Source organism: Pituophis catenifer, unplaced genomic scaffold (genome assembly GCF_029215685.1).
Source record: "Pituophis catenifer annectens isolate HBS135680 unplaced genomic scaffold, rPitCat1.0.hap2 SCAF_2, whole genome shotgun sequence".
NCBI lineage: Eukaryota > Metazoa > Chordata > Lepidosauria > Squamata > Colubridae > Pituophis > Pituophis catenifer.
The window spans coordinates 244,954,769-244,971,305 of NW_027256882.1; the positions used below are offsets into that span (position 1 = coordinate 244,954,769).

Here is a 16,537-nt window from a genome sequence, read left to right on the forward strand (position 1 = left end):
CTTTCTGATCTATCCAGGGAGTCTGAGTGGACAAATAACACTGGTCATACAACACATTCTGAGCCCATGTGAAAAAGTTATTCTTCATCTCAATTCAAACAATTCATTTAAATGGAAAACAAGGCCAGTTGTGTCACCACATCATTCAGTACAGCTGATTTGAGTGAGACTTGTTTTACATAATTCTCACAAACTTTAGCTCCTGTCATAACAAATAAATTCTCACCTTTACAGATTTCTTGAGGTGTTTCATGCACTGCTCCAAAGAAAATAAAAGAGAGAATATTTGGGCAATGTGAACCTTCTCAAGAGCAGCTGTGCTAAAAAAGAATTATAATAAAAAGACCAGAACTCAGTACAAAATCATCCAGGAAATAATAAAAGAGTCCAGAAGAACTTCCAGAATCTGTAGCACTTCCTTACTTTGGCTAAAGTCTGTGTACATGAGAGAGTAAAAATAGAAGCTAAGCAGATCTATTCTCCCAAAGAACACTGGTGTTCATCTTAAAGTTTGTCAGAAAAGCACCAGGATGACACTCCAGATTTTTAATGAGCATTCTAGGATAGACCAAAGATTTTTTTCCAGCCACATGACTGTCATAATGTTTAATGAAAAACAGACACTGTATTGTAAGGTTCTCATACCAGCTGTCAAACATGGAAGTGGCATGACATGACTTGAGGTTGCTTTGCTGCCTCAGGACTTGAATGACCTGAAACCATTGAAAGAAGCATGAATTCTGTTTTGTATCAGAGAATTGTACAGGGAAATATCACTTGACCTGAAGCTGAAGCAAAAATGGATCATATAGCAAGAAAAAAGATCTCAACCCATACAAACACATCTATAAGAGAATAAGGACAAATACAGGTTTTTGGAATGGTCAAGTCAACATTCAGATCTAAAGCCCAACTAAGGTTGTGGCAGGACCTGAAACAAGTGGATCATACTAGAAAGCCTCAAACATTACTGAGCACTTCAAAATGGAGGAAAAGATGAGTATTCCTATGCAGTTACATGAGAGACTAATCACAGTTGTGGAGAAATCTTGCTTATAGTGGTTGCTCTTACAAGTTAACTAAATCTAAAAAAATAAATCTTTTTTTTTTCACTTAGGCATATCCTGTGTTGGATTTGTTTACATTGTTTACAAAGTACAGGAAATGATAACAGGACCTTTACCCTTAGTATTATCTGTTCACTCAGATTTCCTTTATAATTAGTAGGGCCCACAGAAAGTAATTCTTAAGATATGCAAAAAAACTCAGGCAAAGTGAAAGAGGGTAAATAATTTTTCCTAGAACTGTATGCAGAAATCCAGCATTCAGAAACTATATTTTTTATATTTGCTAAAGCTACCAGAACTGAATGGCATGTGGATCACTAGATGACAAAGAAATTTACAAAAATATTTTGTTTTCTAGAGGTTGTTTTTAGCCATATCTTAAAGCACTGAGATTTGCACAGAAAAGTTACAAGGGCACTGTCTTACTTTTATACCCTTGGAGGAATGCTATACTCTGAAAAGAACTAATGAAACTGGGATGAACTACAATTATCTAGTAATCTGCAATGAACCATATTCGCATATTCAAATCTAAATCTAATAAATACCAGCTGCTTTGAGATCTCCCAAAATAAACAGATGCCTTCAGCTCTCCCAAAAGAAACAGCTGACCATGTTTTATTTCATCTCAGCCATATCATATTACATATTTTTCAGTTTAACTAAAATCCTCAATTTCGTTTCCTGTTTGTCCATAAGATTTAAATATATTTTAAATTTACAGTATAGAAAACCCTGGATAGGGAATGGAAGTGTGAAAAATTCCCTATTAATATGCCATTTCCCTGACACAAAATAATTGCAGGCAAACAGTGTGATCGGAGTGTTATCAGTGGAACGCTAAAACCTTCATTGAGTGTATTTCAGAAATGAAATTACAGTGCCTACAGGGATATGTTTCTAACACAATAAAGCTGTCACTTTATGAATGGATTTTATTTTCTCCATTATAAACAAAAGGAGCGATGTATACAGTCACTCTGCTGCAGAATTGACCAACAGCCTAAGAGATTCTCTGCCAGGTTTGGAGCTGTAAGGGAAGTGGATGAGAGACACTTCCCAACCAACCACAGCAGGCATCATTCCAAACTGGGAAACTAAAAATAGCTGCCATGCTCTTTTCATGTAGAGTTTATGGTCAGCATCTTCACCACAGAACTTGTAATCACTGAAATGTTATATATTTCATTGGTGGCTTTCTCATCAGTCCTTCCAAAAATCCTATTGTATTTCACTTACCAAACCGTGCTCCCATTTCTAAGGGTGCCAGCATTTGGAAAGATTAGAAGAAAGATAACTGTCTTGTGATCTTCTCCATATTAAATTTAACCACAAGGAGAAGATGACAGATCCCTGCTTGTGGAAAACCAGACTTTGGCCACTGGATAAAGTGGCCAAAGTATGGGTTTCCACAAGCAGAGATCTGTCATCCCTGTGTGGTTGTTGTTGGATTGATGCAACTGTAAAGACAAAAGGCTACGCTTGGTAAATGATGTGATCACCAAAAAAAAATAGGCAGGGCTGGTACCATTTTGTTGACATGTATGTAACAGTGAATATAAGGTAATAAAAATATTTTGTATAGACTAAAGCAAAGAGAATCAAGCATTACTGATAGTAACAGTTGTTTATGCTGTAGGTGTGCCCATTTTATATTTTTCTCTCACTAAGCCATAGCAAGAGACATAATTTGTTGTAGTGCTTAAGGCATCAAGCTAGAAACCAGGAGACTTAAGAACAAAGCCAGCTGCATAACCTTGAGCCAGTCACTCTATCTTAGCCATAGGATGCTGGCAAGAGAAAACCACTTCCAAAATCTTGCTAAGAAAACTGCAGGGAATAGTCCACATAGTCACTAAGACTCAACAGTTGACTTGAAGGGGCCAAAAGAAAAAAGACCAGAAAACTCTTTGGCAAAACACTAACCCAGGTTTGTAGAGATAAGTAGAGTTTCACCATCATGATGCAAATGGCAATTTTTTCTAATCCGATGCCTTTACCCAGATGTGTTTTGGTTGCCTCGGTTGGGAATTATAGGAGTTTAAGTTGGATACATTTGGAGGGCAGTTAGCACCACAAAAATGGCACTGCAAGAATGACCCCATTTATATTGGTCAGCTGTCCAATAATATGACAATGACAAGCTTGTTTGTATTTTCATTCACCAGTGCCTGACCCTAAATTGGCCTGCCATTTGGCTTGGCTTTTCTACTATCATCTACCCTTCTCTAAAATCTGTTTTTAGAAAACCTAGACATCAAGGGTTTTATTGGCATCTTGCCATTTCTATTTGTGATTTCAGAAACAAGTCTAATGAATTTGAACAGCGCTTGCCTCTGATTGCTGTCTGCTTTTTTTAAGATCCTTTTCTGTAAACCCTGTAGACATTGTAAAGCTCTTTTTGCTTTGACTACTTTAATAACTTAATAACTTCACCAGTGAGAAATGTCAAGCACCATGACATATTTCATATTTTTGAACACAGCGAAGCTAGTGATATTTTACAAAGTGAACAAAATCATGCTATAAAATTCAGTTAGATCATATAGTTGATTTGTACATGATGCCAGTTGTTTCCTTGGGATCATTACTTCAAGATTACTTGGGTGACTTTTCATCAGCTATGCAGCCCTTCAGAATTGCCTGGTTGAATTGGATCTTGGCGCATTATTTTTTTCATTGGATCCAGCCTTCCTTATTGGGTCATATTTAGAAAGTGATTCTGGGATACAGCTGTTTTACCTATGAGATTTATCTAAGGTATGGGGGGGGGGGAGATTTCCAATTTAAAACTGTAGATTTTGCAGGCCACCAATTCAAACTCCTTGTCCAGTCCTGAAATCCAAATTAAGATATTGCAGACATATGTTTGTATAGCATTGACTTGAGAACGCAACCAATGCAGTTGTGGACATTTAAAAAATTGGAAGGGACAGGGAACAGAATGGAGCACATAGAATTCTGCGCCCCATTTTCTTTCAGATTCACTTGTAATGATAGTCTTAGAGTCTCTGGCCCTGGCCCTACTTGGTAAAAATGAATAAACAGATCATTAATAATGAGTTCACCATGTTTTATAGTTGTAAAAGTAATACACTAAAGAGAATCCCATTGTATTAAAAGTCTAAAACAATATTGCAGAACTGCCTCCTTGGATCCCTCAATACAATATTGTAACTTTAGGTGGTGGTGGTGGTTATATTAAAATATGTTAATTTGTGCATTGGAAGCTGATAGAAATATTTTTCCCGACCACGAAGAAACAAGACAAAGATCTTTTTTCACCACATGCATGCTTATGATGAGACTTATTGCAGTATATGAGATTGGTGATGAATTTAAATGAGGATTAAACCCATTCATAAAAACAGGGGTGTCTGTTATTTCCCCATAAGAGCTGGTTTGTCTCTGACAAAGCTTTCTGGTAGGTATGACTCACAGGCTTGGAAGAACTCTCCTCAAGGAGACATCTTTGGTCCCATTGGCCTCATATTTAGGAAAATGGCAAAAACATATTTCTTTCACTAAACTTTTGACTTAATTATTGCACTGATACTGATTCTGAATTAGATTTTAAATGTATTCATTTTACTGTTGTGTTTTACATTTTGTGTATTTGTTGGTTTTGTTTTTAACTTTGTTGAGTAAAAATACAGGACATACATTTAAGAAAAAGAACATGGGCACTCAACGATGATACCTGATTGTGAGAAAGTTAGAGAAGTTTATTCTTAACTGATTACTCCTTATATGAAATAGCAAATTTCTAATTGCAGCATAATAATTTCCACAGAGAGCTAATTTTAAAATTGATCTTTTTTAAAAAAAAAAAAACATTTCAGCTTCTAAAATCATAAAATTTACAATCTATGTAGATATACCATGCATCTTTCATGACACTAGTATAAAGGAACAGCAGTTCAATTGCATAGTGAATAATGAGACACCAGCTTCATTAAAATATTATTCTAATTAATTATGCAAAAATGTAGGCTTTCTGTAAAGCCTTGTCATCCAAGATAATCAGCTTCATTGTTGCCCTGCTGCATTTTTTTTTTACTTTTAATTATAGCAGTGTAGATTATTACTACATATAGTCAAATGATCTGCAAAATATGATGACATTTTAAGCAAATGTTCATCATGATATAGGTGTAGTATCACAGAGATGAAATTGACCTCACAGAACATCTAGTCTTAACTCTCTGTTCAGTACAATCTACTAAAACATTTTAGATACATGACTTTCCATCATATCCAGAAGAGCTCATGGTTGGTTTCTGGCCAATTGGTAGAAAGTAGAGGAGCAACACCCTACTGGCAAAATCCAGAGTCACTACAGACATCAAAGCACCATTTGAGGAATTTTCTACCAAACGTGATATAGCCCAAATCAATTATTTTGTCAGAGCACCAGCGAAGCATCTAGTGTATGTTGTTAAAATGAAACATTTTATGTGAGCATGTACTTTTCTGCTTACCATTTTGTGATATTTGTTGCAGGAGTGATCCGTGAGAGTTATCTCAAGGGGCATGATCAGTTGGTGCCTGTCACCCTCCTGGCTATAGCAGTCATTCTTGCCTTTGTCATGGGAGCCGTCTTCTCGGGGATCATAGTGTACTGCATCTGTGACCATCGGCGTCGAGATGCGACCATTGTGCAGAGGAAAGAGAAGGAGCTGGTCCAATCTCGTCGAGGTTCAATGAACAGTGTCACTAAGCTCAGTGGTCTCTTTGGAGACAGTCAGTCCAAAGAGCCAAAGCCTGAAGCCATTCTCACCCCTCTCATGCACAACGGTAAGCTTGCTACTCCAGGAAGCACAGCCAAGATGCTCATCAAAGCTGACCAACATCATCTGGACTTGGCTGCTCTACCTACTCCAGAGTCCACCCCGACACTTCAGCAGAAGAGGAAGCCAAGCCGTGGTAGCAGAGACTGGGAGAGAAACCAGAATCTCATCAATGCCTGTACAAAAGATATTCCCCCCATGGCGTCACCTGTGATTCCCACAGACCTTCCTCTCAGGGCTTCTCCCAGTCATATCCCAAGTGTTGTAGTCCTGCCTATTTCTCAGCAAAGCTATCAGCATGAATATGTTGATCAGCCTAAAATGAGTGATGTGGCACAGATGGCCATGGAGGACCAAAATGCTACTCTTGAGTACAAAACCATAAAAGAGCATCTCAGTGGCAAAAGTCCAAATCATGGGGTGAATCTCGTGGAAAACCTGGATAGCATGCCACCAAAAGTCCCCCAGAGGGAAGCTTCTCTTGGTCCCCCTGGGTCCTCTCTTGCTCAGAGCAGTCTAGGGAAGCGATTGGAGATGCATTCTTCTGCTTATAACGTGGACTACAAGAGAAACTACCCTACGAACTCGCTTACGAGAAATCACCAAACATCAACACTCAAAAGAAATAACACTAATTCTTCTAATTCCTCCCACCTTTCAAGAAATCAGAGTTTTGGCAGGGGAGACAATCCTCCTCCTGCCCCACAAAGAGTGGACTCCATACAAGTCCATGCTGCTCAGGGTCAGACTGTGACTGTTTCTAGGCAGCCCAGTCTCACCACATACAACTCGCTGACAAGATCAGGGTTGAAACGCACACCATCGTTAAAACCAGATGTACCCCCCAAGCCCTCTTTTTCCCCTCTTTCAGCATCCATGAAGCCTAATGATGCATGTACATAATCACCGTGGGGTGGGGGTGGGGACAGCTGTGAATCATGGAATATCCTTAAAAACCAGGATTCAGCAACGGCAATGCTAGTTTCAACTGACCAAGAAACTGCAAAGCTGAAGGACATTCTGCTCTGGGGAAAAGTGGGATATTTTTAAGGAATTGGGCCATACAGTCTATGGTTTGCAACTGTAGGACCCACCCCCACAATACAACAGCTCTTCACTCAAAAGACTAACTGCAAACATTGAGCCAAAAGCACACACACGAAAGATGACTGTGATCCTTCACTTTTAACTGCACAGAATATCCTAGAACTGGGAAATGAGTGCTTTGAAAGCAAAAATGCCCTGAGAAAGGAACAACTCACAAAAAGACAAAAGGAACCTATTGTTTAAGCTAACTCTTACTGAACCGTGACAGACTCTTACTATATGCAGGTACTGTGAAAGCCCATCAGTGTTACAGCCTTTTGATTATAGCAGATTTGCCATGTTGGGCAAGAACAACTCTGTCATAGGTTATTGCTACTCTTCTCTCTTAATGAATAACATGTGACTGTTAACGCAAGTAACTATGATTATTTATTGTTCATCTTTTTTGTCTTTTTTAAAATCCTAAGGAAATTACTTATGCCTACCATCATATGAGCAACTCTTTCCAGAAGGAAAAACAAAATACATTGAAAATTATGCCTATTTAACGTGAAACCCCATTAACTAGAGTAATTAAAACTCTTTTTATTTTTCCAATAAATTCACTGAGTTAAATAAGTTGGAGATGGAATTCCGAACTTTTGTGTTTGAACTCTCTGATCTCTTTCTGGAAGACAAACTAGAGGGAAATGCTTACTTCAGTGTCGGTCCATTCTGCAGGCTGGCTTCCAGCTTTTAAGGTCAGGTTGCAAACCAAGGAAGAAACCTCTCACTACACCATTTTTCCCTAAAGTTCCTTTCTTCCTAAAGTACTAATGTCTTACAAAATAAATTCTATGAACACTCTACTTCCATGCCCCATTGCCATGAACACAGTTTTTGTCAATAGTTGATCCTTTCGATGAAGGCACCCACTCGATTTCTGCCATCTCATTTCATCCTTGCATGTGAGATGACAAACCGACAAACAAAAATGCACAGTGCAAATTCATCCGCACACTGGTTTCTCCCAGCATAGTTTTCAATTTTACCACACAGAGTTTGTTTTGATGAGAATACATCTGATTTTTTTCCCACATGTAAATTTGTGCCTTACACCCTCAGTTGTGTATATTTGTAAGCTGTAGTATGTACAATCGTTCCCCTTTCCTTAGAATAAATCAGATATTTATTTATCTCTCCCCTTTCTTATTCACCTAGAATAGGGATCTCCAAACTTGGAAACTTTAAGACTTGGACTTCAACTCCCAGAATTCCTTAGCTAGCCATGCTGGGAGTTGAAGTCCATAAGTCTTAAAGTTGCCAAGAATGGAGAGCCCTGCCCTAAAGAACTGGAAGATGCACAGTTTTATGTTTCAGTTTGTAGAATTAACAGCCCTCTGATCACAAGATTGCAAGGGGCAGCAATATATGTTGCTTGGGTGTGAATCCTAATCATGCTTATTTTGGCTTTCGCATTACTTTTGTGCTATCCTGGCAGTTTAGATACTGTTTGGTGACAGCATATCCATCTTCCTGGATATTTTGGTATCACTTCAGTGTGGAAATGTGTCCTTTCTCATTGCCAGCAGTGTGATGTATCATCAAAGTCAAGCACTATGTACTGTTGACATTCTGGTGCAAAACAATCCAGGCCTAAGGCTGTATAGCCTATGGAATAAAATGGAAATAAATGTAAAGCAGGCTGGTTCCTGCTGGTTCTCAGTGGGAAAGCAAACCCAGATAATTCTTACAACCTACTTTTTGTTATAAGAGAGAAATCCAGCTTTCATTTGTATGGGTGGGTGGGGGAAACGGGCAGAGCGTGTGCAGGAACGTATAGTTTGACAGAGTCTCGGTAGCTTGTGTTTAGATTTTCCTTTAAACTGTCATTACACCTATGTCAGCCTACTATGGCAAAAAGAAAGACAGAAATGGATGTGCATGTTTCATATTGTCTGGACAGAACATTTGAGAAGGAGGAACAAGGTTTTGGAAGAGAAGATGTCTCTATACTCCAGTGGAGCTGGTCTCGTTGCCTCTGAAGAAAGAGCATTCACAAATGGTTTCCCTGGAGAGGAAAATCTTCAGGCTGGGAGCAACATATAGATGGTCATTAGGAAAATCAGGATGATTGTAACCAAAGGGGCCTGCCTCTGCTCTCCTTTTGTCCCTGCCTCCTTGTTCACTCTTGTTGGGCTGGTTAAAGTCAAAGCAAGCTTCTTTCTGGGGTTTTGTTTTGTTTCCCCCTTAATCACCATGCCTAGTCTTTTTTTAAGCTATGAGGGTTCATATGAAAAGTTAAGCAGACTTTTTGTTTTTCCTCCTTGAAGCTCAGCCCCTAAACTCTGAAGGGCATGGTACCCCCTGCTACATCTTAGCCAAGCAGTCTATCATAATGGAGAAATGAAGAATTATTGCAGTCTTGTTCAGGGATCTGCCTTTTTAATATACATCACACCAGTGATGGGGTTCACCTTGAGATGCCCATTTTTTTACTCTATGTTTTGTTTTCTGTTTAGACTCTTCTATGTCTTTCCTCCTGCTCCTTGTCTCATTTTTACCCCTTTGTGTGTAAAGGTTCTTGGACCTACGTGTGCCTTTTCTTTCCACCTTTCGTATACCCCAGTAGATGCAGCCAAGTCAGACACTCTCTTTTGTTGTAAACTTGTAAAAAAAAATACTGTGTTGTCACCAGTTTCCCTACATCTCCACAAATTCCTAACATCATCAGATTCACAGTTTAATGTATGTTGTAAACAAAATGAAGAAGAAAAAGAAGAAAGTGGGGGGGGGGAAGAGTTAAAGTGTTTTACAAAAGAATTAAAATGGCAAGGGAAGGGAGAAAATGACTCTTGATGACAAAATAATAAAACCAGACTGTTCTACTTTATGTTTGGTCTCCTGGCTCTTATTTACTTATTTAAAAAAGACATAAATTAACGTACCCTGCAGAATTAAAAAAAATAAAATCAGGCTGAAATAATAATACTGATAAAAATACTTTTTAAAGCAAAGAAAGCTTACAGTGGAAGTCTTAGTCAAAAGGACATAAAATTCCAATCCTCCTATTTTAAGTGCTTACAATTTGCCCTGGTGGGGGGCAGCAGTGCCCTAGGGAGGCTTAGCAGGGATAACGAATGATGTCACTGAATCAGTGTTTCTTAACCTTAGCAACTTTAAGATTTGTGGACTTCATCTCCCAGAATTCCCTAGCTAGCATGCTGGGATAATGTTTACTGTAGTGCAATATATAAAATACAAGGCTTCCCAGCCTAACATCAAAACAGAAAGTTCACTGCATGGATTCACATAGAACGAAGGCACAACTTGGTTTGTTGGTTTTGGCCTAATGTGTCAGATGTGCATTCCGAGCCATGATTTGCTGATTCGCATTATGTGTCAACCCAGCAAATAGTGATTTATTCAATAAATTGTGCATAAGCAAACCCTAATCGGGGCAAAATGTGCATTGGGCCACCATATCACAAAAGGATGAAAATATTTCTGGAAGAATTTGTAACCACCACAGGCCATGGTTCTCAAATAGTCACCAGAAAAAAAATTGTCAGAGAAGGGACACTGCAAAAGAAAGCTCCATAGGAACAAACATCAGATGTTGCTTAATTACCACATTCACCATTCAGCACAAAGGCTCTATACAGGAAGAGGAACTACTACACTTCCTAAGTTGGTAATTCTATCTGGTTTATTATCTGTTGCTTTATTTGTTTTGTCTTGTACAACATGCTAAATTATCTCCTAGTTCTGTTGAGATAAAATCTGCTCAATTGATTTGTCCATTCCCCCTCCCCAAATAAGGAAGCTGTATCTCTCAGAAAAGTTTATTTTAACAGCTGTACTTCCAAACATTTGGAAACCAACAATTATTTCCTTGTCAACAAATAGAAGCTCTGTGAGGTTTCTCTAAGGCCCACCTTGCATCCTTACCCCTTTAACACTCAGACAAGAGGGTTAGACAGTCCTCTTTCTTGTTACCCTAGTTCTTCCTGTAGATGCTTAGTCATATGACTTGAAGAAAAATACCTGAAAGTTTAAATGTTTGCACAGTCCACAGCATCAATGTAATATTTAACGAGACCTACAAAGCCTCCACATATTTGCTCACTGACAATGTTGCTAAACATAAATGCTCTTCATGGAATAGGTTTTAAAATTCAACTAAATGAATGTGTTTCACGATAGCACAATGTACAAATACAAAATAGTGCAATGTACAAATACAAAATTAATTGATTAGCCCTATTAATGTTGTTGTCTCCAGACATCACTTCCTCAGTGATGTGTATAGGTGAGCATGCTCACCTATGCATGTCATTGAGAAAATATCTCTAGAAGCATCAACATTATTCCTTGATAAATCCTTATCTAATAAGAGGGAGAACTGAAAATGAGAGGATATAGATTTCTATTTTCAAGGGCAAAATCACAAAGTACCCATCTCAGTTTTTTTCCCCACAGTTGTATATGAAAGTTTTCCTCTTGATGCCTCATATATTCAAGTTCATAATGCATGAATAATGCATGAATGAAGTACATAAGGTGCAGCTACTTACGGTCACCTTGATTTAGAGCTACAAACTTATTTCATTGGCTAGATTGGTGACATGCAAAATTACCTACAGACTAATTGATTGATAACTGTCAATGAAATGAACAGTAGCTTCACATATAAAATTATCATACTGTGATCTATGGTACAACTTTTTGAAGCACTGAACACCAAACCAACAAAGACCAAAATGATATCTCTACCTAGGTATGGGATATTTTTTTTCAAAATACTTCTTTTGCTGAAATCCCACATAAACACCAATTTACACTTCCAGTGTTTCGAATTATTCAACCATAGAAAAAAGAGAGTATGCTTATCTATTTCCATTGGGAATTTGGTTAAGTTAGAAAAATAAGCGTATTTCATAACAGTCTAAATACCACATTGATATCTGTATATAGAAATTATTCTTAAATCTTCAAAATTTTTACAATATCAGGTAGAAAGAGCATGAGCAGGCACATGCACAGGAAATAGTATCTGTGATTTATTTACATGACACCTCTCATGTGTCATAATATTTTTAATTTGCTTGTTTTAGAAGACATTGTCCAGCAATCTGTGAGTATATCATTTACAGGAAAACAATAGACTCATAAATGCTCAGCTGGAAAGTTCTTCAATGATCTCTTTAAGAACTCCATGTAATGGTGATGGAAGCCAGTATCAACACAAGGGGAAACTATAATTGTGATCCTGCTTAAGGTAAGAGTATCTGACATAGTTTTTTTTACAGACTGTCCTTTTAAGAGCAAACTCAACACCACAATCTTTGTATACTTCTGTGTATTGGGTTATCGTTTGCATTTCTCCAAGAAACTCCAAATGTAGTACATCATAAAATCATCTTTCCTTTATTATCCTAACAGTTATTTTAAGGTAGGTTTTTTTTAATATTTGGTTTGCTCATGGGAAACCAATGAACTGCATTGCATACCTGAGTGGTTTTGTTTTTCTCTGTTCATTATTCAGTATTCTAATTATCACTTTATCCATTTCATGTTGGCTGCTTTATCCTGACTAAACACACTTAATTCAACATCTGTTGTCAATTTAAAAACTTGGAATTTATACTATTTTAGAACTAGCACAAATTTCAAATCATATGTGTTTACCAAACATTTTGTCCCCTCTAGATTAGATGAAAAAGTTAGCCAAATATTTGCTATCACAACACATTTCTGGGCTCTTTGAGTGTGGAGGCGATAACTTTTGCTTGGAAACAAATGACAAAGTTACTGTGGAAATGATCAAGGGAGGGAGGGAGAAAGGAAGGAAGGAAGTTTTCCCTCATTGTTCAGGATATTATGAAAAATTAATATTGATAGTAACAAAATCCATCAATGTATTAGCAGAATAATGATACTAAGAACTGTTTCACAACAATGTCATGTTACACATCAAGCATAGAGTTCACATATAAACAAAAAATGCAATTGCCTTACACTGTATTGTGGACACCTATTGAATACTTGAAATAAATATAGCACCTAAAATATGTGAGTTGAGACATTAAAGAAGGCTTTCCTATTTCCTGACCTGTTGGTAGGGGCAAAGTTCTAGAAGTACAGATGGAGGCAATTCAAAAAGCTAACCAATGTGAGGAAATGATTTTATCTCAACGTTATGCCAATAGATGATGACACAAATTAATTTCTGGTTTTGTTTGTATCATTGCCCTCACCCCCAAGGCTTTTTCTATCCAAGTTTCTCAAAAGTATTTGGTGCAGAAATAGGTAAACCAACAAAGTTCCCTGTGTCATAATTTCAAGCTCCTCTGAATACAGATTCAATAAGTGGCACCATAGATCAAACACTGTGGTTCCATTGAAATGCCACCAGCTGAGTCTTGCCCTGGGTCTTTCTTATCAAGTATTTGGATCTTTTTCTTGTATGTTTGTCACTGTCTCTTCCTTGACAAACAGTATGAAAGAAGAATTAGCAGCTGCTAACTAAACTTGAGGACTTATTCTGGTGGGAGGTCATTCCAAGTGTTCCCCATTAAAGACCTATTTGTTCAAGACACACATGGGTAGGAGATAACCTTGGGAGTAGAAATAAAAATAGGTGATGTACACATTTGAAAGTCAAGTTTAAGCTGTATGCTAAGAGAAAAATCCAGCTTCCTCATCATAATCAGCCTTTCATTCTGATTGGACACCAGAAAACATTACCACTTCCTTAGTAACTTCATTTAACCTGCAAATTATTACAAGATTACCCAGTTAAGTCTGAAAATCAATGAGAACCAAGAAAACATAATAAAATATGATCCATTTTCTTTATTGAAAGCTAAAGGGACATCACAGCAAAGAATGAATTATTCAACAGTTCTAAATTGGATCAATTTATCAGGTGGGGCAAAGCAGATAGGATAAAAGCAGTAGGATTATCGGCTTTTTAATCAATGCAACAGCAAAATATTTACTGTATTAATGGCCATCATTAAGACAGTCACATTTAGAATACCATTGTAAAATATGGATGCTCATTGCAAACCTGTGTATATCTTCATAATAGCATTAAGACACTAAAGCTACTATTAAGTAATCACAGTTCAGTGGGTTTTATTCACTTCTGTGCATCTGCCAGAGGAAGGGGCATCTTATGTGAAACCGTTTATTTCTCCTGTCCACTCTGCCAAAAATTTGGCCCATAAAATTGGGACAGAAGCTGAGACAGATTGAAAGGGAATGCAGAGGTTTACAAGGAAGAGATTTTGAGCAGAAGTAGAAAGACTCCTTTTGCAGTGCTAGATGGGTTCTTATTTAGAGAATAACAGCAGCAACATCAACATATGCAAGGATCAACAAGTTATTTTTTATATATAACTTTAAATATGAAGTCAAACCAAGGTTTCATTTTTTTTTCAGTTTCGAGCAAAAAGTGCAGAAACAGTTTCCATAGAGAAACAAAAATATTCTCTTTAATTAAAACAATTTTACCATCTCCATCAACTCCATCACCTTCACCACCTACTCTTCCATTGTGGGAATTAGTGTGTCTTTCTGTCTTTGTGCATATAAGATTCTCGCCGCTGTCAACATATATAATTACAAAATTCCAAATATTCTTTCAAGTTCTTTGTCCATCAAACCTAAAGGGAAAACCTCTGTTTCAAATTTATGTTTATTTTGTAAAGAAACTTCTGAATTAAAGTAAAAACCTGGTCCCAGTATGTCTTTGCTTCCTCACCAAAGATGATAAAAAGTATCCATTTGCAGTTGAATTTCCATCATAGATCAAGTAGTTATTTCTGATGACCTCGCTGTTCTTGAAGACAGCACACAAGAAGAGCATTAAAACAATAGAAAATAGAAAAAGTAGCTTTTTCTCAAAGGAAATCCATATTGAAGCTATCAGAGTTTATTGCAAAAAACAAATCCAGAAGCACACACAGATAAGCTGATGCAGCAGGATTAATTAATTTATTTATATACACAATAATACATGAAGTAAGTTTACAATACCAATAACAGATTCACAGTTTCATTTCAGATCAGATCAGCAGACAAGTTCACACACACACTGGTTTCAGTTTCTCTTTACAGATTCAGAAGCTGCAGACTAAGACACGCCCTGGCTCCAACCTGTCTCAGCTCCCAATTGGCTGACTTAGTTGCTATGCCTATTCATTGGCTGACCTTGTTACCATGTCTTCCCAGTCATGAAGATTCTGACAGAAGCTATTGCAGTAAAACAACAGAGCAACTTAAGGCTTTCTTTCAACTCACACGGCCATTTCAACAGAAGCATCAAACTACATTATATCTCAGCAACATACTATTTGAAGAACTTCAAAGAGAAATTCTAGAATTAAAATATTGTCAGCAAGAGATATTATCAACATGAGATTTTATTCTCTTTTTTTAATTATTAGGATGAAATTCCTGCAAGATAAATCTAAGAAGAATATTACAAATGTATGACTTAACATAATTAACTTCTCATATATATATTATTTGGATCTCATTACCCACAATGTTCTCTGTATGCATCAACCAACAGAGAATACCATGTTACATCAATATAGTGGGCTGTAATTCATGAAAGTCCATGTGCTGCAAATATACTTGTTCGTATCAAAATTTCACAAAATGATTACTTTGATTAATTTAAAGACAAGACACCATACATGCATAGAATCCAGCTGAAACATGTTCATCACAGCATGGAGGAGAGCTCAATACAAATAGTTCTAGATTGCTTCTCTCCTTGCTTATTTCTATCCATTGCTTCTTGCCCTGCCTTCAGGTGCTATCATATCACCCCTAGTCCTTCTTTTCATTAAAAGAAAAAAAAGACTTATGGATTTCAACTCCCAGAATACGCCATAGCTCGCTGGGGTATTCTAGGAATTGAAGTCCACAAGTCTTGAAATTTCCTGGTGGACTGTTGGACAGTCCTGGTGAAGATTTTTACCTGACTAAAACAGTACAGTTGCTATAAATATGGGTCCCCACAATTCTGAGTTATGCAAAAATGTGTATTTATGATTACAACATCCCAGCATTTCCAGCAGATCAAAAGAGCTCTGTAGGAGGGTGAATGCCAAACCTTATGCTACTGGGTTTAGCTGCTGAGTTTTGTTAATCTCTTTCTTTTAGATTTTAAAAATGAATTTATGCTCTTTCCAGAAAGATATTGAAGCAACAATCACACATTTTGCAAAGAAGAAGAATGTGTTAGACTTCTTTATGAATAGAAACAGGTGCATCGTCATGTACCTTCTGACTTCATAATTTATACAGTGTAAGTCTGCAGGGAAGGGCTATAATTGGAGTGGAGTAAGTGAGGTGAAAATTGCTAGGTAGCACAACCATCTGCATCTTTCTTAATTAGGCAAGTTCATCACTGATATGCAAACTTTGAGTTAGTCATCTCTAGCATATTTTATCCATCAGACTAAGAAGTTCATCTTATAGGAAGGTATCTGTAACTAGGGATCTACTGTTGATAGTATATCTTTTTTTTTTTTACAACCCTGTAATCTCTTTTATCGGGATGGAATTGGGGGCGACTGAATGGAGATGAGCTTTTACTGGCCAGATGCCCTTCCTGAAGTTTGCAGCAGATAT

The 16,537-nt window shown here is 37.3% G+C and overlaps 1 protein-coding gene across 1 annotated transcript in view; it reads left to right on the forward strand.

The window, feature by feature from the left end:
* Positions 1–7,453, forward strand: part of SEMA6A (semaphorin 6A) — an 80,562-nt gene extending 73,109 nt beyond the window's left edge. The window contains exon 17 of the mRNA XM_070938718.1: positions 5,571–7,453. Within this exon, the coding sequence (XP_070794819.1) occupies positions 5,571–6,760 (1,190 nt within the window). The 3' untranslated portion in view covers positions 6,761–7,453. The remainder of the gene's footprint in view (positions 1–5,570) is intronic.
* Positions 7,454–16,537: the final 9,084 nt, after the last annotated feature.